Source organism: Mus musculus, chromosome 13, assembly GCF_000001635.26.
Source record: "Mus musculus strain C57BL/6J chromosome 13, GRCm38.p6 C57BL/6J".
Taxonomy (NCBI): Eukaryota; Metazoa; Chordata; class Mammalia; order Rodentia; family Muridae; genus Mus; species Mus musculus.
The window spans coordinates 66965003-66991469 of record NC_000079.6 but is presented as its reverse complement, the minus strand read 5'-3'; the positions used below and the strand labels follow the sequence as shown (position 1 = coordinate 66991469).

General features: G+C 42.5%; 1 protein-coding gene across 1 annotated transcript in view; it reads right to left on the bottom strand.

The window, feature by feature from the left end:
- Nucleotides 1–26467, bottom strand: part of Ptdss1 (phosphatidylserine synthase 1) — a 65572-nt gene that overhangs the window by 6932 nt on the left and 32173 nt on the right. The window contains exons 6-10 of the mRNA NM_008959.3: nucleotides 24929–25080; nucleotides 18835–18976; nucleotides 16913–17025; nucleotides 14659–14724; nucleotides 3617–3716 (exon numbers count right to left, since the gene is read on the bottom strand). Of these exons, the coding sequence (NP_032985.2) occupies nucleotides 3617–3716; nucleotides 14659–14724; nucleotides 16913–17025; nucleotides 18835–18976; nucleotides 24929–25080 (573 nt within the window). The remainder of the gene's footprint in view (nucleotides 1–3616; nucleotides 3717–14658; nucleotides 14725–16912; nucleotides 17026–18834; nucleotides 18977–24928; nucleotides 25081–26467) is intronic.

Genomic DNA, 26467 nt, shown 5'->3' with positions numbered 1-26467 from the left:
ATGTCAAGGTCTGGATTTAAAATAGCAATTTCACAGATTTTGTTTGAAGGGGGACAAGAGAGGGAGAATAGAGAACTCTGGAATGAAAGCCAGGCAGTCTATGCTCATGGCTATTGCAGTAGTGAGCATGTAGAATCCAGATTAGCTTTCATAGTAAGGTAATGAACATTAAAATCTAAGATGATTATTTGGCGACTTTATTAGCTAGCACATGAGATGCTTGCTTCCACGCTAATCTCAAGTTCTGTGCATGGTGCCTTGTCAAGCAAAGGGAATAATTAGGGGCTTTGTGTCTCTTGAGTACTGTGGTGTAACTTACTGCTCTCTTATTGAATAATGGCCATCTCACTTGTGAGTGGGAGATCAATCTTGCTCTTTAATAAAGGTCGTGGTATGAAAGGTGTTGAGATCCGGTTTCCATTCTTTTTGATTATAAAATATGCATAGCAATTGCTATGCTTTGAGTCTTGAATGTCCCTTAGAGGTTCATTTTAACCTGAGTCGTAGCTTGTTGCAACTGCAAGGTGGTAGGACCCTTCAACACTGAGTCCAGCGGAAGAAGGTCTCAGGTCACTAGAGGACTAGTCTTAAAGGCTCTAAGTCCCTAGTTCCCATCTTTTAAAACTCCATCGTGTAGAGATCTGCTAATGTGCATACAGATTGGGTTTTCTGTTTTTCTGTTACCATGCCTCTATTGCAATCTCCTTGGTAAAGAAGGGGGTTAGCGATGAGAGCACGGAGACTCCCTTCCTTAGGGATCTGCAGAGAACACAGATTTCAGAGGCTACTCAGCAAATGTTGCTGACAGAGAGGAACAAGTCGGAGCCCATTCCTTTTTTTTTTTTTTTAATGTTAAGTTTGAATGGTTTTTTTTTTTTTTTTTTTTTTTTTGAGAATACAAAAAGTAATCCTTGATGAGCCCATTCTTTTACATCAGGCCAAGAGGCAAGCATGCTTTCTTCTTAATGTGCTAATACCATGGGGTCAAATGATTATAGATTGAAGCCTCCAAAGCTGTGAGCCAAAATAAACCTTTCTCTTTTGAAGTGACCTCAGGCATTTGTTACAGTAATGGAAGCTAACCAGCTCAGGGCCATTTTGTCAAGCTTGAGTCCTCTCCATGTCTCTCATGCCTGTCTTCAGTCTCACCATCATCATATGGATGCCATGTAAGCTAGACTTGGCTTCTTATATTTAACTGCTCCATGAAATCCCATCCTTGGCCAGAATCTCAAGTTCCTATGGAGTGTCTTCTAATTCTCCGTATAATTTCTTGACATCTCCTGATCCCACACAGTGACAGTTTGGGTCAGGTGCCCCTGAGTAAGACTTATCCAACGCTACTAAGCAGATAAGAATTCCAGCGAGGCATGTAATGGGGCAGGATATCTTCATCTGTAAATTCAACCTCAACTCAGAACTGCTTACCTCCTCTTGTCACAAGCTGCTCTCATGTGCCCGGCCTATTGTTAGCACAATCGAGAAACCCCAGAGGTGCCTTCAAGCCTCTTCTGGACAATAGTGTTCTACGTAGTTATCTCCTGAACAACTAACAAACCTAACTACCTCTATTCTTGTACTCCATGCCTCTGCTTCACTTCCCCGTCACTTGTAGACTAGAACTCAGCAGCACACTCTCCCTCCAGACCCTATCCTGCAGAGTATTTCTCTCAGACAAAACCAGACTACATTATTGTATTATTTACAAATCCTGGAAGAAGCAACTACAAGTGTGCATAGCTCTTCCTATATAGGCAACTCCTATCCTCTTCAGTGTTCCTAGTTTGCTCTCATTCCCCAAAATTGGCTATTATCCTGAGGCAGTGGGCACTCTTTTTTTTTTTTAATTTAAGATTTATTTATTTATCATATGTAAGTACACTGTAGCTGTCTTCAGACACTCCAGAAGAGGGCATCAGATTTCGTTACGGATGGTTGTGAGCCACCATGTGGTTGCTGGGATTTGAACTCAGGACCTTTGGAAGAGCAGACGGCACTCTTAACCACTGAGCCATCTCGCCAGCCCAGCAGTGGGCACTCTTTACAGTCCCATGTCTATACAAGTTGATCCCTTGGCCTGATACCTCTAGTCTTTGCCTCTCCAACTCATTCTTTACATACTTGCTGAGATTCCTGTGTACCAGGTGTTCTGTACTCATGACAGTGGGAGGCAAAAAAAAAAAAAAAAAAAAAGAATAAGCTTCTTCATACTCACAAAGTACAACACTGTAGAGGCAGATACAAACAAAATCAATTCTGTTACATGAGGAGAGGATTAGAAGAGCCAGGTATGACAAGCTGACTGGCTGGCCCATGATGTCTTGTGGTAAGTTGTTTCCTCTCTCACAAGAGAGGGCTTATCTTCTCTGTGTCCCCATGGCTCTCCTATAGCAGATTAGGTAAGAAGCCCTTTACTCATTGTAGGCAGGTCACATTCCAGTCCAGATCTGAAGTGACCATGCCAGAGAACAATTCAAAACCAGCAGCAAAATGTCACACTTCACCATCTTGGCCCCCACACCTACTCTTTTTTCTAATTTTACCAGAATAGGAAAATACAATTAATTTTGTTATTTAATTAATTAGCTAATTAATTACCTCTGTACTTTAAATTGGAGCTACTCCCTATTACTGCTCAAGATCAAGGAAGGCAGAGCAAGATGCAAGGTGCTCTGGTGAATTCAGGACTTCTAACCTACAACCTCCCCACAACCCCCCAAAGGACATTGACCTTACAGAAAGTCAAAAACAGATGTTTAATTACAGAACAGGATCAAGCTGGTGAGATGATGAGAGAGTCTACAGAACAGAAGAGCTGCTTTCTCCTGGAAGGGAGCGCGAACTAGAGTCAAAAGGCAATGCTACAGAACAAAAAAGACTTGATGGCCACGACAGCTACTTGGGATGAGTGCACAGATGTTGTAAAACTATAAACTCTAAGGCAGGCAAGACTGGCTTAAACTGTGGCTTCTGGACAGGATAAGACCACTGTACTCATGAACTCACACCACCTATGGCCTCTGCAGAAGACCTGAATACAATTAAGTTAATCACCACTCCCACATTTCAGTTTAAAAGGGGAGTAAAGGACAGAAAAATGAAAGGATGGAGCTGTGGGCTGCTGTTACTCTGGGCTTCTTTCTGCACAGTGTGCATTTCCCTGGGGTATAAGTGTGGCCTATGAGCAGAACACCTGTGGTCTGACTCCCTCCCAAACCACTCTGTGATGCCAATTTGTCTATACCCAGGTATAGTGACATGAATGTTATACTATAAAAGCTACAGTAATAGGATGAAAGAGAGGGCATGGAAAGTGTCCTTGTTGCTTCTTCAAAGTCCCCAAGTTCACCTCATGTAGACACATTCTCAGAAGCTAATAAACAGATAGGTGGTGCATCTACTGAGGGCATCTTTGGAAATGGCTACAGTGACACATTGCAGATACTGTAAGGCTGTTTTATTCCTAAACTTTTAGATTAGTGTCCAACTTAAAAAATGTCTATGAACTTCTAAGGAAAACTTGGAGCACAAGAGAAGTTTACTTTTGTATCTCTATTTCCCTTAGAAACAACTAGGGTGCTCAGCTAACACTCTGGAGTACAAGAGTAACACTTACCACACAAAGAAGCCAAAGCATCACATAGAGTATCTGGGTCTTAGAAAAGAGATCTTGTCCAAATTTTATGCAAACAATAGCTTCCAGGAAACCAATGACCCTAAGTAGAAAAGAGCAAGAAGTTCAATGTTAGTTCACCTTATTAGAGCATGCCCATAGTCAGAAACATTCAATGGCTGAGCCATAAATGGTCAAGAATTCTGCTCCAAACACGGGTAGTGGGCACCCTACAAAAATCACTTCTCCCTACTACACCTACATTGGAAATATTTTCCCCCTCTTCTTTTCTCTAAAATTGTAACTCACTCTTTTTTTTTTTTAAATGTTTAGAAACACTCAGCATTACTGGAGAGTGGACCCATATGTCAAATTAGGAACCCTTTGAAGCACAGAGAACCCACTGTCTTTGAGAGATGGTTCAGTTTTCTGGTTAGAGTGTAGTTGACTCAGTGCTGGTTGCTGTGACCAGAGACTGCCTCCTCTACCTTTCTTCTACTGTTTTCATATAGCTCTTGGCATATACAGGTAGTGTTAGAGTCATCTAATGCAGTCTGTCAATACTGTATCAACCACATTCTCTCCTAGTTTTTCAAGAGTTTCAGATTAAATATCCTTTGTTTTACTACCAATATAAGCCCATTATCCTCCCTATATCTTCAGCAATTTTGCTAAGAACAAAAAAAATGTTAACAACATATGCATATAACTCATGATTTCCCTTTAAATTAAAATATTAACAAAAAGTATCAGACCTTTATTAAGGCTCAGAGGTTGGAGGTAAGAATGGATGAGGTTAGGGTTATATAGTTAGCTAGAAAGATAGCAGGAGAATAAAGATGTTCAATTAATTTAAAGGATCTATGTTTTGGAACAGAATCTAGACAGTCAAGTATTGGTGAATGATTAGCTTGGTCCCTCTGTCCACTGGCAAGGCACAAAAGTCACAGCCATCATCAAATACATGGCTGGTTCTAAAGTCTTCTTGAAAAAGAGCTTGGGAGTCTTTTTCCTTCGGTATGCACCCAAACAAAGTTAAATGGCTGCTATCTGAAATTAAAGAACACTGCTCTTTAACAGCCCCTCCCCCCAAAAGCCCATGATGCATTACTAAGCATCATTTAAACTCATAAATTCTTACAGAAGACAGAAATCCAGCCTTGAAACCTAGACCATGAACTAATCCTAGAACGCAGTCGATTTTGTTGCTGGTCAGAGTCACCCTTTGACTGGGACTTTCTAAACAATGAGGTTGCGTTCACGCATGGCTTGTACACTATCTGTTTTCTGGTCAGAGTTCAGCTGCTGCTATAGAGCTTGTTGTTGTGGGCTGGAGACTGCCTCCTCTCCCTTCTTTTGCTGGGACACAAGTGTGACTATCTTCGAGTAAGGCATACAGAACATCCTGAGCATATGAGAGTTCTGTTTGTTCACTCAGATTTGAGTCCCTTTTCAAAAAGCATGGTGTTACAGTTTAAGAACAAAATGTCCTCCTCAACAAGCTTGTATTTACATATTAATAGTTAGTCTACAGTTGGTAGTGCTGTTTAGGAGGCTATAAAACTGTTAGGAGGGGTCTCAATGGAGGCAGTGGATCTCTGGGAAACAAGCCTTGAGGTTTATGGCTAGCTCCACTTCATGTCCTCTTTGCTGCCACAGCCTTGACAAACAGTGCTTGACAAACCTGCCTTCTCTACTATGGTAGACTGCACCCTCAAAGTATGAACCAGAAGAAACCCTTTCTCCTTTGAGTTGTTTTGCCATTTATTTGGTCAGAGCAGTGAGAAAAGTAACTAATATCTACAAGTAGATGACTAATGCTGGCAACAAACCATTGTGAATTCATATTCATATACACACAGACACACACACACACACACACACACACACCATTTAAACACAAGCTTCATAAAATAATTGCAGCTGTGATGAAATGAAAACTATAGGAGGCCACTGTTTTCAACTAAGCTGTTGCCTCAGATCCCAGGAGAGCAGGCTAAAAGTCAGAATGGAGTCATTCACTCATGCTGAAGAAGTTCCATTTCAACAAGTAGAAACCAAGGTAGATATTCATTTGATTTAAGAAAATGGGATTAGAGATTACAAAATGCAAAATGTGCCAAGTCGGCCAATTTCATAGGTATAAGGAAGTTCTTCCAACCTAACACTATATAAATATAAGCTGCAGTAACCTGGTATCAACAGGTAATTATCTGCCTGTGATTCTGTTTCCTTGTCTTTATCTTAAAGAGATAACTTATCTTTCTAATTTTTTGTTTCTGCTTTCTCCCACCCTTTAATTTCCATGAAAAGAAACTCCTCAGTTTATTGGAACACTTGTCCTATTTTACAGAGTGTTTCTCAATTCTAGAAAACAAGAGCATTTATGATCTTTAACTAAATTATAATTTGTCTATTGACACTTACTTTGTTGGTTTTCTACTCTGCTTCATTTTTACTTTATTTTAATTTTATATGCACAAGTGTTTTGCCTACATGTATGTCTGTGCCTGTGGAGACCAGAAGAAGGCATCAGATCCCCTGAGACGGGAGGTCATGAGTTGTCTCATGGGTGAAACTAACCTGGACACTTGGGAGCTCCCAGAGACTGAACCACCAACCAAAATGCATACAAGGGCTCTAGACAGCCCCACCCCCACCCCTTATTGCACATATGTAGCAGTTGTGCAGCTTGGTCTTCATGCAGGTCCCCTAACAACTGGAGCAGGAGCTTACCCTGACTCTGCTGCCTGTCTGTGGATCCTGTTCCCCTAACAGGGCTGTCTTGTCTGGCCTCAGTGGGAGAGGCTGTACCTAGTCTTGCAGTGACCTGAGGTGCCAGATGGGTTTGTAACCAGGAGGGATTTCCCCTTCTCGAAGCTGAGAGGGAGGGGCAATAAGGGGAATGAGGGTCTATGAAGAGGGCACTGAGAGGAGCAGGAGCTTCAATTGGGATGTAAAGTAAATAAACAAAGTAATGGGGGGGAAAAAAAAAGGAGTAAAACCCAGGTCCTCTGGAAAACCAACCAATATTATTAACTGTTGAGTCATCAGTCAACTGGTGGACCTGAAAGACATTCCTTTTACCACCAGAGATGTGAGTCTCTATTAGATCATCAAGAAGGAGCCAGGTATGTCGGGACAGTGGCGATCACAGGCCAGAAGGGGGTCACTGAATGCAAGCACTGCCCAGGAGCACACTCACCCAGTGAGCAGAAATAACTGCTTTGACACAGGCTTTAAGATGGGCTGAAGGAGGAAATGGTGAATATGTACACAGACAGCTGATATGCTTTTGCCATGGCTCATGTTCATGGACAGATATGTAAACAGAGGAGCTTACAATTCAGAGAAAAAGACTATTAAAAACAAACATGAGCTGGGCAGTGGTGGCATATGCCTTTAATCCCAGCACTTGGGAGGCAGAAGCAGGCGGATTTCTGAGTTTGAGGCCAGCCTGGTCTACAGAGTTCCAGGACAGCCAGAAAAAAAAAAAACCTGTCTTGAAAAACAAAACAAAACAAACAAACAAACAAACAAAAAATCCCAAAACACACACACACACACACAAAACAACAACCAAACAAAAAAATCATGAAATTGTCCGGTTGCTAGAAGCCGTGTGACTCCCAAATGAACTCATGAGGGCAGCAAAAAGAAAAAGAGTCGCAAACTCAAGGTAACAACATGCAGATCAAGTGCCTAAAGATGTTGCTCTGGGGCAACCCAAACCCTAAGTGGTCCTGTAACTGTCTGCTATCCTGGAGATGTCCTGAGTATGACCCAGAGAGTTCACACCATCTTCTGACTGGAGCTCAGGATGGTGGCTCCTGCTCTGCACTGCTCTATGCAGTTGTCACCTAAACAGACCTCAGGACTCACCCCTCATGTCTGGACACTGACAGAAACTCTTTCAGAGCATTTCTGAAGCTGCTTGAGCATGCCCAGGTATATGCCCAGGTATATGCCCAGGTATATGCCCAGGTATATGCCCAGGTATATGCCCAGGTATATGCCCAGGTATATGCAGAGAAGGGCATGCTTCTCCCAGGATAATGGAGTCAGGGTACTATACCAGGTGAATTTGGGGAACTAGACTTCACCGAGTCAAGCCAGAACTGAATGGCTACAAAAATCTGCAGGTCTTTGTTGATACCATCATGGGCTGGATAGAGGCTGTTCCATCCTAAGAGGAAACAGGCCAAGTGGTAACTAAAAATTATTAAGAAAATGATTCTGAGATTTGGCTTCCCCATATCTCTGAGGTCTGTCAACAGCCAAATGAATTCAGTTGTTCTCTAATGTTCTTAACGTAAATTGCAAACTTTGTTGTGTCATCCTCAGAGCTCAGGAAAGGCAGAGGATGGACAGAACTTTAAAGGAGATTTTAACTAAATATACCCATGAGAATGGTGGTAACTCTGGCCTCACACCCTTCTCAGGGTCCGATATACCCACTTACAAAAAAAGTTCACCCAACATGAAACATGGGACAACCACCTCCCATGATCTCCTGAGTACATGCTGGACTGTCCCGCTCCAATCTCTGAGTCCTTAAAAAGATTGCAGTTAACCTTGGATAAGATTTTTCCCTCAGGTCCAGGCTGCTCAACCAGTTGGGTGGTCTCTACCTGATGACCCATTCCAGCCTGGAGACACTATACTAATCCACTGCTTCAAAACTGACCAGCTTGAAACTAGGTGGGGAGGGCTTACATTAGATGATTCGTTGGATGCTGACTGCTGTTGAGATTGTTTGCTACTCTTGTCTGGGTTCATTAGTTGCACCTAAAGAAGGCACCTGATGAATCCATAGAAGAAGAACCCAACCCCCAGAGGTGAAAAGGGAATAAAAAAGACCATTCATTAAAAGTCAAACTTTCTGTTTTGCAGCCCCATAGGAGGAACAACAATATGAACTAACCAGTACTCCCAGAGCTCCCTTGGACTAAACCACCAATCAAAGAAAACACATGATGGGACTCGTGTCTCTAACTGCATATGTAGCAGAGGATGGCCTAGTCCGTCTTCAATGGGAGGAGAGGCCCTTGGTCCTGTGAAGGCTCTATGCCCCAGTATAGGGGAATGCCAGTGCTAGGAGGAGGCAGGAGTGGGTGGGTTGGGGAGCAGAAGGAGGGATGGAGGGGATAGGGGATTTTCAGAGGGGAGACTAGGAAAGGGGATAACATTTGAAATGTAAATAAGGAAAATATCTAATAAAAAAGTCAAGCTTTCGAACTTTTGACTGTCAACATAACTTTAAACACTGTGTTCTTGATGTTGGGATTCCCACCATGATTTTCCTATGGCTAACAGTTTTATTGTTTAATTTTGAACGTAAACAGAACCTAAATGTATCTTAACAGGGGAAATAAAGGCACCCCTATTATAAGAAACACTCCTATATTGTCTTCCTATGCAAAATATTGTTTTTATCCACCAGGGCCCATAGTTTAGACAAAAAAAGGGGGGGGGGGGCAAACAGTCTTTAGGTACAGATGGAGAATACTTACAATAAAATAATTTAACTGACCCATCTCTACATAATACAGGCTTCAACATAATCCAATATTCTTTAAAAGGTTCTGATATTAGAAATTACAGATTGCTAAAATAAGAATGGAAAGGGAAGATTCATTAATTACTTTAACTGAACTTAACATACCCAGAGTAACCCTGTCTGTAATTTATACTATGGGGTATAATCTTTGGCTCTATCTAACACTAAAAGCCAATGAAGACACTCCTTTTGTGTTAGAGGATATTCCTTGTTCCTGGGCTTTTAAAAAGAAAATCTGTACAGAATAGGGTTTTCATATGAAAATTATATGAGTATAATGGGGAACAAAATGGAACACACCCCCACTAATGTTTTAAAAGCTGTGGCCAATGTTACTGTTGATAAGGTATTTGCCTTCACTGTCTGTGTTTTGATTGCACTAATGTTCTTTCTTACTGTAATTTCAGTTTTTAACAGACTCTCCATTTGGTAAACCACAGCACATAGGATGGAATTTAAAAACAAACAAACAAAAAACCAGTACTTGTTCTGCACTCCCTGCAGAGTACAGGGCACAAGGTATATAGGCTAGGGCTTGTTACACCTTTGTACTCTGAAACTCTTATAACTGGGTAGAATTATAAGAGCTCTTCCTGATAACTGCAATGATTCCTTTTATCTATTGGATCCCACTATAGTGGCTGCAACTCAGCCTTTGATACCAATCTCAGGGCTTGTTGTTGGACTGCAAAGAGAGGTTTCTAATTAGGCATAGCTTGTCTAATTAAAAAAAAAAACTACTATAGTAAAAAAAGTTAACTGAAATTAATCAAGAAATGGAAGATCTGACAATAACTGTTCTACAAAGTAAGAGCTACTATAGATTACCTATTACTTAAACATAATATTGGTTGTCAGCATTTTACTGAAATGTGCTGTTTTAATATCTCTGATTTCTCTCCTACTATTGACAACTAAATTGATGATCAAGAAGAAATAAAAGCTGTCAAACAAAATTTGACAGGCCTAAGATGGCTCTCCCACTTCACTGACCTTCTCATATTATTTTTACTACTTATCATAAGTGGGTTCTTTGCCCTCCAATGTGCTACTAACTTTATCACCTGTTACATAAAAAAAAAAAATTTAGAATCATTGCTACTCCATAATACCACTAAAGGCAGTTCCCTAAAGATTTGAAAGGGACACATAAGTCAAGCAGGGAATAAGGAACATTCCTGACTCCATTTTGAAGACAGGAGCCACTAGGCTGTATTGGTTTGTTTTTCTGTTTGTTTGTTTGTTTTGCTTTGTTTTGTCTTTTGAGACAGGGTTTCTCTGTGTAGCCCTGGCTGTCCTGGAACTCACTCTGTAGACCAGGCTGGCCTCGAACTCAGAAATCCACCTGCCCCTGCCTCCCAAGTGCTGGGATTAAAGGCGTGTGCCACCACTGCCCAGCCTTAGGCTGTATTGTTAAATAAAGAAGTTTTCATTTACCGTAAGAGCTGAGTTGCTGTTTTTAAGTCTGTTTCCTGGAGTCCGATTTGCTCCAACCTATGACCTTGACTTGTTGATGAGAACACCCTGACCCTCCCTAACCTTCTCCAATCACTTTTTCTAATCATAAATCAACTACACGGTGTTCAGTCTTTATTGCTCCACCATTTCTCTTCTGTAAATGTCCTTTGCAGCAACGACTTGTGACTTTACTCCTTAAAGGGAGCCCAAGAAATGGACTCGGGACTGCTTTCTTTAACTAGACTGAAGAGGTAATCTCTGGTCAGCTCTTGGATGCACCCTAGTAAAAATCAAGTTTCCTTCAAATTTGGCTCAAAATTGTGCTAGTGGTTTTATTCTTGTCAGGTGGGAGTAACAGAGTAAATCCAGACAGGACCAGCTGTGGGATCTTCTGGGTGTGAGATAGGAAGGAGACCTGGCATGGGCAAAGCAAGAACAAGGGCTAGAAGTGAAAGGAACAAAAAGAATTGGTAATAGAGTCAGAGCAATCTTCAAGACTACCTAAGGGCTTGGCTTTTAGTGTAAGGGAAGGTACAACATAAGGTTTACATATTAATAAGATCGCTCTGGAGGCTGAGCCAAACTGTAGTAAGAACAAGAGGGATGAACACAGGATGCCTACCACTGCAGTCCAGGTGTGGTGATCAGAGGAGATGGTGGGAAAGGTGAGAATGTTCTAATAATCACAGGAACTCATTCAAGCACCACCCAGTCTTCAACTCAAGGGACAGATTCCTATGCAATAACAACCTTCTGAAAGGTTAGCATAGCTTTCCTCACCAACTCAAAGCCTGTTCACTGAGATACCCCCTACCTTCCCATCTACCTCCAGATGCCCTGGGGTGAACATTTCTCCTTATTCAGTTCAAATGTAAATATGGGGACTCTTTCCCAGACTGAAAGAGGTAGCTGACAATACAGCCTGATGGATCTCAGCCAGTGCCTCTCTTCTGAACCTTTGATGTCTGCTGCCACCCTCATTTTGAAGAAGCAAAGATAAAAGACAAATATTGGAATTGCCCGAGGCCTCTGCCATGGGGCAGACACTGGAGATGCTAGCCTCCTCAGTCACAGGTCTTCCATTCTGTAACTAGGTCCACTGGGCGGAAAATGTATGTTAATGCATGGGCAGGGATGCAGAATCCCTCTGCTAATGGAGCTAGATGGTATTTGGAGTTATTTCTAGAACTAAGTGTACAAGTCTAACCCTGAGCAGCATGTAAGGGGCTTTTATTCTGCCATCAGAACCATCTCTAGATTATAACCACATCAACACCACAACCATGTGGGCCACCTGCATCAGTAAAGGCCAATTAAGGGACCTTTCTTATGCCAAAGAGGAAAAAAAAATCTCTATTTATATTTATCTATCTGGCCTGGCTTGAGACATAGCATTCCAAACTACCCAAAACAGTTTTATTCCAATCACCTGGGCAAGGGACTGCACCTTAGAAAGGTGAAACTACTATTAGCTGTGCTAAAGAGATAAGTGGAATAATTCCTTTAGTGAAATATGGCCTTTCCCCTCCAGAGTCTCTATTTCTAGCAGTCTCTACCAGCCACTGTAAAATTCTGTTGAGTCTACTGACCTTTCCATGTAACTTTCCCGTCCCTCTGAGATTCTAGTTAGAACCTAGTAGGTTTAGGGGTTTGTGTTTGTTTTTTTTCTGGAAAATTCCAAAACAATTCCTCATACTATTTCTAAACCCTATTGTGTCATGTGGTTGACCTCCACTTTGGCTTAACTTACACAGCATTTTCTTTCTCTGGGAGGCTGCTTAGAGTTATAGCTGGTCTGTCCTCGTGTTTTTTTCTCTTAAAATCTAATAAAATTGTCCTTTTGAATATACTTTGGCTTTGACTTTCAAACGTGTCTTGTCTTTTAGCTCATTAATCAGCAGGAAACAAACCTGTTCCTGTTCCTCTAGATGATTCCTACAGGAGAGGATCTGCGGAGGATAATCAGAACCACACTCAAGATTGGAAACTTGGTGAGTATTTTCTAATTTAACTCATCACGGTCACTCAGGAAGCCAGACAGTGATCCTAGGGTTTGGGAGCGGTCTTCTAGTTCTGGCTGGAAAGAATCAAGACCTTATTTTGGAGGAAGTGAGAGTTTCATTGAGGTTGAGAGAGAAAGCTATGATTGTGCTCTAGGGCTTCCTGAGCTCAGGAACCCCAAGGGGAAAGGGGAAAGGTCCTGAATCCACATCGGGATCTATACCTTTAGGGTTTAAGGCGAGATGCAATCTGAGGAAAAGAAAATCAGCTACTAAAATCACTTAGAAGCTAATTCGAGAGTTCTTGAGATGTGAGAGAGGTTTTCTTATGCTGAGAAGGGAGAGTGGCAAGCTGGGAACTGAGAGAGGAGAGGATGATGGTGTAAAGAGAGTAGAAAGGGTACCAAGGGCTGTAGTAAAGGCATGGTGGGCCCCGGAGGAGAGGCTCAGCAAAGGGCTTAGACAGTGTGGTCAGTCAGCAAGACAGCAACCACTGATCAGGGTCCCAGTCAGGAGGAGACCTCACACGACTAGTAGTTATCTATTCTCGACAGCTTACTCTTCCCATTTTATGCCTGCATCTGTTCTTGAACAGTCTGAGGCTATGAACTGGGAAGAATGTCAACACATTTATGAGAACGTCTTCTGAAAAGCCTCAGATCCAGGCACGGGGAGGTGGTTCAGAGGGCAAAGTACTTGCAGTGAAAGCCTGGTGACAGGAGCTCAGGTTCCCAAGCCAGTAAGTGCTCAGAACAAGGTGGCGTGCCGATACAAGAGGGACTCAGATACAACCTGACCAATCAGTCTCTCTCAACTACTAAGCTCTGGATTCAACGGAGGGTACCTCGATGAATACAGTAGGAAGGGACTGAGGAAGACAACTGACTCACCGTTGGGCCTCCACCTGCATGCGCACACTACATACAGGTGAGAAACAAAACAAAACTTAGACCTATGTTTCAACTGAGGGAGATGACTTAGCAAGTCTGTAATTAGTAGTTCAGTAATTCAGAGTTAATGTTTATATAAAACAAAACAAAGTATCTCCTTCAGGAGAAAACTGTGAAATTACGGAAAGGAAACCTGAGGTGGGTGGCCCTGTTTGACCTTTGCTCTACCTTTCCTACCTTCCAAAAGATTAAAGGTCAGTTGTATGGGATGTAGACACGTCTTCCTCCACTTCTGGCTAAAGCCTGGCGTCCTTCCTTCTGTAAAATCATAGAGAAGCTTTCTGAATCTTCCCAACGGGTGCCTGTTTATACGCAGGCCCACGGGAGAGTGCTACAGGGAAGGCAGGGTCCCGGCCGTTCACCTCTGGATCATCTTTACATGAGTTTCTTTTGTATTTTGCTTAGAAGTTTTACCAATGTGTGCAGTGATTTCTAACTCTGCCTGTAGTCATTTATCCTATCCTATCCACTCAAATTAGAACCTAGATTAAGTCTTGAACCTAGGCTACATCAAGGAATTAACTTCCTATACAGGTTTACTCAGACCCCTCTTGAACTCTAGATGTGAAGAAATATAATGATAGATGGTTGGTATTTAAGCAGCAGAGTGACCTACATGACACACAGAAAAGAGACTCACCCATAAGGGGATTTGGAGGGGAAACTAGGAATGTGAAACAGTAAACAGTATATTAGGAAATAGCACTTGTACCCACAATTTGTAACCATGTGTCTGCGTTAATTCTTGAAGCAATAAAATTATTTTATTATTATAAAATTATATTGAATATGCAGTAAGCTGGTTTTTTGGGGGGCCTTCTAAGGTCAAAATAACACAAAGTGTTGCTTAACCCAGGGCAGATGTCCCAAACTCAAATATGTTCAGAGAAATTCAACAGATCCATACTGGATCTAATTTATTTTATAAAGCAAGGTCTCTGAGTTCTATCAGAAATAGTTTCTTACCTTGATCAACTTCCTTCATGGGGAATTACATTGAAGACTCTTAACAAAAACTATTCAAAGAAACTTAGGGGCTCAAATGGCTTCAAAACCCCTACAATCACAAATACTCACCCAAACACCCAGCACTGTGTCCCTACACGCTTGCACTGTGTGTCCGTGAGGTAGGCATAGTACTGTCTGAAAAAACAGAATTAGAATCCATGAGATTTCTACACAATGGCACCACAGAGGAACATAAAACCTGCTCTGCCTTGCTTGCCATACTCCAGCAGCCTGGTCTAATTTGATGCAAGGGAACAGACAGCCAGGGCTATTGAAACATTGCTCTAAGAGATTCTGAATTTGGGTCAGATGGGGGTGAAGGAAGCTCAGCTTACAGGATCACACTGTTGGCAAAGGCAGCTTTGGTCTAGTAACACTGCCACAGTCCTGAGCAGCCTGAGCCTGACATAGCTTCTCTGTGGAGTGGAGACCATTCCAGAGGGTTAACTACAGGCTTCTTCAACTGTCTCTTATGGCATCCTCAGGTTTATGGGTGTTTACTGTAACCAGGTAAAAATGTAGACATCTTTGTCTTGCAGAAACTAGAGGGGCCCCAGCTGCACTTCACTATAGTTACTGAGTGTTGGTGACAAGTTTAGCAAAGGGTGTTCAAGTGCTCTGAGCAGCACCCACAACTATATATGCTGTTCAAATATTTCCAGCTGTCAAATGAAGATAAAGAAGACATATGCAAGTCACTTTAATAAAGCGACCAATACATAAGTTATATCAAAATACTAGAATAATATTTTGTATTGCCTTTGAAGTAACACTTGGAAATCTGGTGTGTTTGTTTACATGTGACTGGAGTGGTGTCAATAGCAGTGTGGCTTGTAGTCTCCCAAACACTCCTAAGGTCTGTCCAAGCCTACAGAAGTCAAGTGAACCAGAATTTTGGGAGAATTACAGGTTCCCTTGAGGATTTGAGAGATTCTATGGCAAAGAAATATAATATATGCACAAAAGACTTTACATTAAACTCTGTGGGACTAAGATACTATACAACACTCATGCATGAACTATGACCTCATTACTTCAAAGACCCCAATCAAAACATCTGAAAACAGGTTTTCTCTCATTTACCCATATTTTTATTACCTTATTTGTCTTTACTAGATCAATATTAATTTTCCTAATTTTGTTTGCTGATGTTTGATTATTGTAATAATGAATGATGATTAGAAGAAATGGCTGAGATAGTCTCTTTGAGCAAGGTAGTCCCTCCACTTGTGTAGTTAAAATGGATATTTAAAATGATGATGTGGCTAGTAAGACGGCTCAGTAGGTAAAGACACTTTCTGCCAAAGCTAACAATCTAGAGTTTGATTCCCAAGATCTATATGGTGAGAGGAAAGAACAGACTCCTGCAACTTGTCCTCTGATCATCCACAAGAGTACTGTGGCACGCATGTGCATGAGTGCAACACAAAAGCATTTAAAATGGAAAAAAGGTGGGGAAGGCAAGCTAAACAATCCTATGTTTTTTTTAAAAGGTAGCAACTCCTCTAACTGCTTAGTTCCTACCTGTTTCTTCAGCAGATCTCAGATGTGGCTACTGTACTCTTTATGAGCTATACAGTGTAAATGCCACTTTAAAATAGGAAACTAACACAAGAAAAAAAGTTCTGCTTTAAGCTGCCCCTCATGGGTGTTCCTGAAGAGCAGTGAATGATGCCATTCCTCCAGCTCTACATGAATACAGCAAAGTATTCACAAGGACAGCGAAGCTCATCATGGCTGTCCTGAAGGACTACAGGAACTTAAAAAGGAATCAGCTTGATTGAGTCTCAATGAAGTTCCGTTCTAAAACTAAAGTCTGTCGCTCATGACTTCAACTCTATACAAACTTTTCTACTTACCAATCATTTTAGGAAACCTTAGTGTCACCTTTACTACTTTTTAACAGTTTTTGTTAGCTTTGGCAGAAAGTGTCTTTACCTGCTGAGCCGTCTTACTAGCCACATCATCATTTTAAATATCCATTTTAACTACACACGTGGAGGGACTGACTACCTTGCTCAAAGAGACTATCTCAGCCATTTCTTCTAATCATCATTCATCATTACTTAGCAGGGACCGACTACACGGGCTGAAAACAAGGGCATTTGTATGGCCATACCACTACATAGTCTCTTTCTCTTACAAGCTCACACTGTTGTACTGAGGTCTCAAATAAAAATGTTTTCTTTATATTTTGGATGAACACTTGTTTAGAATGGCATTTTCACAGAAAAATTTCTAGCTGATGTGATAGACTTTATGCTAAGAAAGAAAACATAAGCATATGTCTTCAACAAATGGCAGTGCAACTGGACAGAATTACCTCACTGTGGGAGCCGTAATGCAGCCGATGAAGAGGATTCTACCCCAGCTTAAGGGATGGCTGGCTTGGAACACAAAGATGTGCTTCAAGAAGAAGGTATTCAACTCAGTCAACTGAAGAGAAGAGAGGTCAGTCATTGTGGTAGGCAAGTCGACGTCTGAGCATGCCAATCCTCAAACAGGCATTCTAGAGCTAAAAATAACCAGCCTATCTGAAGTGGTTTCGGAAAATATATGAGCTTTCCCAAGAATTGATACTTTAAGTAGTAACAGCCATTACTAAGCACTGGCCAACTGGGAGGAGGCCAGGGCATGTGTATGCACGTGTGTGCATGTGCACGTACATGTATATGTATGACTGCAGTGGTGGGAAGGGAGGGTATGACCTCTGGTCATCAAGGAACTGAAATGCTTTCTATTTTGCATGTCACTTGGCTTCTCTGTGTGATCTGCTAGGACAGGCTCATATTTTAAAATGTCTCCACAATGAAGGAACTCCTTGGGCAGAGTAAGCTAGCTTCTGTAAGTAGCCTTGAAAATCAGGCCAGGTTTAACGAAAGTCCAACTCTAAATAAATCACCACTGACCTATGAAGCTTGAAGTCCATCTGAGAGATGACAGAGGCATATAGTGTGTGTGTGTTAAGGGCAGATTCAATTTTTGTTGGCAGTGTTCCAGGATAGGGTCTTGCTATGCAGGCTGGTTGACCTGGTATCATGTAGCCAAGGTTGGTATTGAACTTGCATTAATCATCTTGTCTCATTCTTCCAAGGTCTGGGATGGTCAAATGTGCAGCACCACTCCCAGTTTGCAAGCATTTTTGGAAAATATTTTTATTTACAGTTGGCTGAATCTTCAGACCAATCTTATAGATATAGAGAGATAGTGACATCACTAAACCATAGTAATGATTTATTTTCTTACTCTTCTCCATCTATCAAGAAAGGATTTGCTTTCCATGTGTGAACAAAATATTTTCTTCTTAAAAGTAATATCTTCTGATCTTTTCCTTTGTATTTTAATTTTCAAAATTCCCATTTAATTACAAATTATGAGTAGTGTATGAATATATGCAACCCAGCGCATGTGTGAAAATACCAACATTTTATGTTTGATGACTCTTAAAGAACCTTTAGGCAAAACAAAACCCAGCTTCCGAAAGCGAGTCTCCAGAAGCTGTAAAAATCCCTGGAGATGAGAAGGGGGGGGGGGGGAGGGAAGGGGACACCGCCTGAGGCATGAGAGTTCTCCTAAGACTACTGAGATTTCTGACTATCTGGAATTTTTGCTTTTCTCCCCTAGTTTTCTCCAAGATCCACACTAACCAATGCTTCCATTTCTACAGCACAGGTACAATTTTGTACACCAAAGAGTTAGGAATACAAGAAAAGATTCAGTAATAGGGTGTTTGCATTGCAAGTACAAGGACCTAGAAAAATAGGCTGTGCTTTTTTCTAATAAGGAAAAGACAGAGCTCAACAAGCCATTGAAGAGTCTCACTTTTATAAACTGCCCTTCAGTATCTGTTGAGGATAGGATACGGGACATTTCTTGGACACCATGGATTCTATATCCAGCAATACAAAAACTAAAATTAAAAATTAAATTAAAACATAAGAAAAAGCCATCCCAGTTTCTTTGGTTTTTGAAAATATTCTTCAGAATAGTGTTAATACCTAATTCATTGGGTACTAAATATGACCATTTCTAGGGAATCAGTTTTTAATTTGTAACTCAGAGGCTCAAATTTTCAGATTTTTCCACATTGAAGCAGCTCCTCGGACAGAATAAGCTCCCTTACTGCCAGCTACAACAATCTCCTTCCAGAGTATCCAGCTTAAATGCAATGTATCATTAATTCTAGGTTTCAAGATTCATGTTATATTTTGTTTTTCTGTGTAGAATGGGTATTTATAAGATTACCTGCCATATGATCATGAAGAGGTATATACCAGCCACTCTCTGAAAGGAAGACTTGGGATCAAACCACCTGACGTAAGTCCAGCTAGCAGGGGTGAACTGCAGCACAGCTCGCTTGATCTTCCCTGTGGTGGTGTGGATGTCCCTAGGGAAAGAGAATGGAAACCATGAAAATCGAGGGGTAAGAAAAGAGGGGAAAAGGGAACACTGCACTGATGATGTTCTAGCAAGTGCAGAACAGGACAAAGCCCTTTCTATTGGAAGGGTCTCAAGCAAAGGTCCAAGAAGTATACTGGATTGGGGCTTACGGGTTCCAGGGATGATGGGCAGGACACAGTGATGTCAACAAGATCAGGGGTCTTGGTGCAGCTGAGCTAAGAGAGGGTTCAGTTTATGAAGGGTTTGTCAAAGGAAGCTAAACAGGCATTGACGACCTAACCTAGAAGCACGCAGAAAGAATGTAGGTGGAGTAAGGATTCTATTCCAGTCCACTGTGCCTCCTAAGGGGGTGTTGTAGGGTTCATGTTTCATTTTCCTGAGCTCACCAATACTATTTATTTACCCCTATACTTCCCTAGAGTTTGGGGTGAGAGCGACATCACTTTTTGTGAGTTTAATCCTGGGAATCACTCATTCAAATGTGTCATCACAGGAAAAAAAAATGTATCTTACATGTGAGACTATGTAGGCTCAAAGATTAGGTGGTATAGACCAACTCTGTCAACACAGGAACTAGGTATAATAATCCGAGCATTTCGACTAAGGCAGTTAAGCTGAAATCTAGGCCATTTAAATACCTGCTGAGGAATCCAATTCAACAGAGGCTTACCCTGAGGAGTCTGTGTCTAAACTGTGTGCTCAGTGTCAGTGATATTAATAACATTTCAGACATTTCTTTCCAGAGGGAGAGAAGACAGGAGGAAAGCAGGTTAAATCTCTTATCTATCAGCCTTATAAGTCTTCTCAGCATAAAATTGTGTTGGGAAGACATCCTAACAAGGTTGGAGTCACAACAGCAATGAGAACAGAGATGGCAAAGGACCTGTATTTTTAAAACACCGAAATTAACAAAACAGAAATAAAAATACATCACAATCCATAAACATAATATTTAATGTAGTAAGAGGCTAGCTTAGTTTAAAATAGTCCATATTCATTTATGTATTTAATATGGGTTTGATATACTGAGTGCTTAGCAGTGAGCTTATGACCTAGCATCTTGACAAATTGGTTCTATTGAACTTGAGAGGATGAATGCAGTATTGTGGCTGTTTCTGAGTCAGCCTGATATAAATTCACACACCAATGCTTAGTGACTGTGTGTCCTAAGGCAAGTTATTGAACCTTGCCCTTATTATTGCCATCTCAAAGAGAATAGCAGTTGTCTACCCTCAGAATTGATACAAGGCTCCCTTCTTGTAGCAGTGTCTAGCCCAGATACTGTTACACAGTAGATTGTCTTTAAATAATTAGCAAGGCCTCACATCAACAGGCAAAAAAGGATTATTAGTAAACCAAAGAGGGTAAGGTAGTAATTAATGCTAAAAGGTATAAAATCTCCCCTCTGCACCATATACCAATGTAAACCTACCCTAGGATGAACATGGTTATGTAGGTTTATAATCCCAGCATTCAAGAGGCTCAACTGGGAAGATTAAGTTCAATCAATGTCAGCCTGAGCTATGTTAGTAGATTTCATCTAAAAAAACCAACAAGTCAAAGAAAAAGAAAAAACTCAGACAAACAAATAATAAACAAAAACTCTGAGACAGATCAAACATTTTATTCTAGGGAAAGAAAACACACAATCAGAATAGAAAGAAGTGGGCAGGCCTACAACCCCAGCTACTAAAAGCTTGATTCAGAGTCTGTATGGGATACAGAGTGAGTTGAAGGCTGTCACTGTAGCTTAATGTGATTGGAGGAGAAAAAGACTGAGAACGACTTGGTAGACTTGGTAGTCCAGAACTTGCTCAGCATATGCAGGCACTGGGCTCAGTCCAAGTACTGTTGGGGAAGCAGGCGGGCCGGCGGGGGGGAGCCGTGTATGACAAAATGGAAAACTAAAGTTCAATTTATGGCAACATCCAAGTATTCTTGAACTATAAAAGGCAGTGAAAAGAGAAACTCCAGAAGAATTAGGCAGAAATCCTTTCAATTTGATATAGGATGAATCTGAAAGGTTTAAAATTAGATTCAAGGAAACAGTGAATAAATGTATCTACGTGTTCAACAGAGGTGAGAATGAAATCAGTGGACTCTAATTACAAGAAGCTTGCCAATTAAAAAGGGAGAGAGGACTAGAGATTGATAGATCCACAGACATGTCATAATTTTCACTGAAGCCTTTGTTGACAGTAAAACCCGGGAACACCTCAATGGTCATGATCCCGTTACTGTGGGACCATAATGGCCCAGAGACATGGAGGAAGGGTTTGCGACAGCTTCAACCCTGGAACCCTCAAAGACTGGAAGGCAGGAGTTGGTTGTTTTCCCTGCTCCCAACCTGGCACCAGAAAGCTGGCTCTCACCATCGACCCCAGTAAGAATTTACTACATTGAGTTATCAGACTTCACTCACTGTTTGACCTTACAAGGTACACCCCTACCCCAGCCTCCAGCCCCAACCCTCAGCTCTGAATATGCAGATGAAGTGTCTTCCAACATCCCTGTCCTGGCCAATTGTACACAATCACACAGACCTTGCCCCAGAGATCATGGCCACCTCCCCAGGGGCATAAATACCCACCCCACCCCCATTAAACTGAACAAGTTCTCTGAAGCTATCCCTGTGTGTGTAGATATTGCTCAAAAATCTGACCAAGACCCTGCATAGTATTCACCTGCCTCAGCTAAACTTCCCTCTCTCCAGCCCAGCACTATGGAGAAATGGACAGGAAGCAAGTTCCTATTTTATTGTTTGTCTGTTAAGTTGAGATATATATGGGAAAGCCCTTTAAAATCATCTTTTGGAAGAACATTGGCTGATTTGGGGAAATGCTCATATTTCATGATATAAATTTCCTAATGCAATGAAAGTATCTACTTCCATTACCACACCTTGGCTCTTTTCCTCACACTTGGTATGTATGGTTCCCGTCACAAGCTGAACAGCAAGTTGACCTAAGCACAATGCAGAAATGGTGCTGACACAAAGTGCCACCCTACAAGAACAGAGAGAGATGTGACACTCAAGCTAGAGTCGGGATCAGCTTCCCTTTATTGACAAGTAATCATGATTGACAAGTAATCGTGGTCAGCAAAGGAAAGCTGAACAGCCCAGTTTTCAGAATGCAGACCAAGTCCCTGTACAGAAGGAGCTTGTGAATAGCCATGGGTGCCTGGAATGACATGGCAAAGGGTCTTCCTTCCCAGGCACACTCTACTTAAGGCTGGAGAACCAAAACAGAGGTATGTGGTGATGGTTTGGATGAAAATGGCCTCATAGGCTCATAGGGAGTAGCACTTAGGAGCCTTGTTGCAATAGGTACAGCATTTTGGAGGAAGTACACAACTGGGGGTGGGCTTTAAGATTTTAAAAGCTCAAGGCAAGCCCACTATCACTCTCTTCCTGCCACCTGCAGATCCAAATGTACAATTCTCTATCAGCTCCTTCTCCAGCACCTTGTATCCCTGTATGCTGCCATGCTGATAATGGCCTAAACCTCTGAGCCTGTAAGGCAGCCCCAATTACATGATTTCCCTTATAAGGGTTGCAGGGGTCATAGTGCTTCTTCACAGTTAACAGAACTCTAATACAGAATGTTACATGTGACGTGATGAACTTAATGTTTTCAAGCGCTCAAACAATGGTCTGATAAAAAGTTGGAGAAGCTATCCCCAGGGGCAGACCACTTAATCCGGAAATGATCAGGATAAGGAATCGAATGAATTAAAAGGAGTAGTTGTCACCTCACCTCTCCGAGCCTGCCCAGCTCCATCTGGAGGGTATACCTGCAACTGAACTACTTTCACCAGATTCACTTTGCCTCCCAAAGCTAAACAACCATCTTAGTGGCCATGAACACCTGTTTGGACTGTTGCAGTGCCTTCCAAATGGGTCACCTTTCTGTCTTTATCTTCCACATACATACCTGTAAAGTCCCTAGCTGAGACCTGATTGAACAGCCAATCCTAGGGCAAGTTCAGGAAAGAGGACTGAAGCTGAGAGCAGCAAGAGAACTCTGAGGCTGAATCCCTGTTCGATCGGTGTTACAGGAAGAGGAGGAGGAAGAGGAGGAGGAGGAGGAGCAGGGGAGGAAGAGGAGGAGGAGGAGGAAGAAGAGGAGGAGGAGAAGGAGGAGGAGAAGAAAGAGGAGGAGGAGCAGGGGAGGAAGAGGAGGAAGAGGAGAAGGAGGAGGAGGAGAAAGAGGAGGAGGAGCAGGGGAGGAAGAGGAGGAGGAAGAAGAGGAGGAGGAGAAGGAGGAGGAGAAAGAAGAGGAGGAGGAGAAGGAGGAGGAGAAAGAGGAGGAGGAGCAGGGGAGGAAGAAGAGGAGGAGGAGGAAGAAGAGGAGGAGGAGAAGGAGGAGGAGGAGAAAGAGGAGGAGGAGGAGCAGGGGAGGAAGAGGAGGAGGAGGAGGAAGAAGAGGAAGAGGAGAAGGAGGAGGAGGAGAAAGAGGAGGAGGAGCAGGGGAGGAAGAGGAGGAGGAGGAGGAAGAAGAGGAGGAGAAGGAGGAGGAGGAGAAAGAGGAGGAGGAGCAGGGGAGGAAGAAGAGGAGGAGGAGGAAGAAGAGGAATAGGAGAAGGAGGAGGAGGAGAAAGAGGAGGAGGAGGAGCAGGGGAGGAAGAGGAGGAGGAGGAGGAAGAAGAGGAAGAGGAGAAGGAGGAGGAGGAGAAAGAGGAGGAGGAGCAGGGGAGGAAGAGGAGGAGGAGGAGGAAGAAGAGGAGGAGAAGGAGGAGGAGGAGAAAGAGGAGGAGGAGCAGGGGAGGAAGAGGAGGAGGAGGAGGAAAAAGAGGAGGAGAAGGAGGAGGAGGAGAAAGAGGAGGAGGAGGAGGAGCAGGGGAGGAAGAGGAGGAGGAGGAGGAAGAAGAGGAGGAGGAGAAGGAGGAGGAGAAGAAAGAGGAGGAGGAGCAGGGGAGGAATAGGAGGAAGAGGAGAAGGAGGAGGAGGAGAAAGAGGAGGAGGAGCAGGGGAGGAAGAGGAGGAGGAATAAGAGGAAGAAGAGGAGGAGGAGGAAGAAGAGGAGGAGGAGAAGGAGGAGGAGGAGAAAGAGGAGGAGGAGGAGCAGGGGAGGAAGAGGAGGAGGAGGAGGAAGAAGAGGAAGAGGAGAAGGAGGAGGAGGAGAAAGAGGAGGAGGAGGAGAAGGAGGAGGAGAAAGAGGAGGAGGAGCAGGGGAGGAAGAAGAGGAGGAGGAGGAAGAAGAGGAGGAGGAGAAGGAGGAGGAGGAGAAAGAGGAGGAGGAGGAGCAGGGGAGGAAGAGAACTGGGAGAAAAAACTAGAACAGAGCCATTAAGAAGAATGGCGGCTCTCAGTCAAGTTGGAGGCACAAGCTGAGTTTGAGTCTACTTGCTGGGCATTAAACCTGTGAAGCACAGTCCTGCTTCAGAACCTTTGCACATGTTTGCCTTTCTCTCTAACTCTAAATACCTGCTGGAAGTAGCTTCTGTCTCCCTTCATCCCAGAGGAGCCTTCCCTGATTGCTGGAATAAAGATTATCTTTTGCCTTGTTTACAAAAAAAAAAAAAGAATTATTTTGAACCAAGAGCATGTTTAGAATCTTTAAATAAGCAGGATGAAAAAGACAAAAGGATTTAGCACTTCCTACACCTTTTTTGGTGTGTGTGTGTGTTTTAAGACAGAGTCTTACTATATAACGCCAAGCTGCCATGAATAGCACTTCATAGCCCAGACTGGCCTTTAACTTGCACAATCCTCCTGCCTCAAGCCTCCCAAGTACTGAGATGATGTGTTAATAACTGTCTCAGCAGCATTTTCTACATGGATGTTTGAAATCAGTTTTATAATTGTTTCAATTATAAGTGCTTCACTTGCCAAAGTGTATTCATCCATTATTTTGAGATTGCACTACAACCCATTCATAGTAAAGCACAAAAGAGATACAACATCATAACCAAGGTTCCAAAGAAGAGGACTCACTTGAAGCTTGCCCAGTGGTAAGTTCTCATCTCCAGAAACCGGCAAACGACCATGCCCAGCCAGATTCCACCACCATTGCACAACAGGATGTCCAGAATGACTTGGTCCCACCAGCACTCAGCAAAATTGGGCAGGAGATGCATGAAGAAAAGCTGAGGAACACAAGAGATAGCAGTTGGGCAAACAGTGTCGATGGGGCACACCATGCATATACATTTCTTTTTTAATAATATGTTTCAGAAGATGAGTTTCCTTTTTCCCCCAATGTATACAAACACAACAACAAAGTCTGAATCAGGCTCTTATTTGAGAGTTTTGGGGATTTTTTTTTTCCTTCAAACAACATTTACCAATATAGTTCTCTTTTAAAAACAAAACATAAAAAAATGGATTTTAAGAAAGAGTGGCAGCTGCGTGAGTAACACTGGCTAATGACACACAGAAGTATCTTCAAAGCTGACAACAGAGTGTAGCAAAATCCTCAAATGAGAAGTCTGAGAAAGCAAGATGAGCATTTGAGAACAAGCCAGCATGGTGGCCAAATATGAGCAACTGTAAAAGAACCAGAAAGGTTGGCTGTTGATGGCAGTAAAGGAAACTGGAGACTCAAAAGGACATTTTCCACTACTGGTGGCCAGGGGTTCCATCTTTCAATTAGGCACCATGGCATGCCTGGTGGCCAGTCAACAGGAAGACTAGGCTAAGTAGCCAGAGGTTGAACCTCAAAATAAACCAGCCAGGGGCAAGTGCTGCAGTGGTGCAATCAATAGGCTGTGAGGACGAGGAGGACTCACTCTGACTGAGGGTAACTCAGAACGGTTTCTGGAAGGAAACCATGTTTGAGTGGAAATGTGAACAGAAATTAGAGAATTCAAGAGATAGAAAAAGAGGCCATTCTTAGAGAGGGCTGTGATAAGATCAAGAGTGAGACAAGATCTCTTGGAAACTGTTTTATACAAAACAAAGGGTGTGTCAGCTATGTCTGAAATACAGCCTGTTGAAAGACTATCCAGCCTAAGATGAAATTATAAAGATCCAGATATCAGCCCTAGTAGTAAGGTATTCTATCAGTCAAACATTTCTTCTCAATGTGCCTAAAACCGAGAGGCCACAGGACAGCTGGTACATTTGTATCTGTGGCTGCTGTGTTAGGGCTCACATCTCCACTGAGGTGCTTTTCTAGGTTGTGAGCTACCAGACACAGCTGGAGCACTAGTTCTAAGACTAGAAGGAAAAGAAACTACAGAAGCAAAACTATGGGCAGGCGTGGGCATGAAAGATGCCCTTCAGCCTAGGTGCTTCCTGGAGGGTTACAAATTCTGGGGCAAGATAGAATCCTGAGGGATAGAGTCTGAGAGCTGGAACACCTTCATTCACTCACTCACAATAGAATTGTGGGGACATGCAGACATGGGTCACATGCTCTTAAGGCAGAAAGGAGGTGCTCTTTCCGAACATGGAACTGGGGAGTGGAAAGGTGGGGAAAAGTATAGCCAGGGAGATTATAGTATAGCTGGCACTGAGAAATATACTGACTGT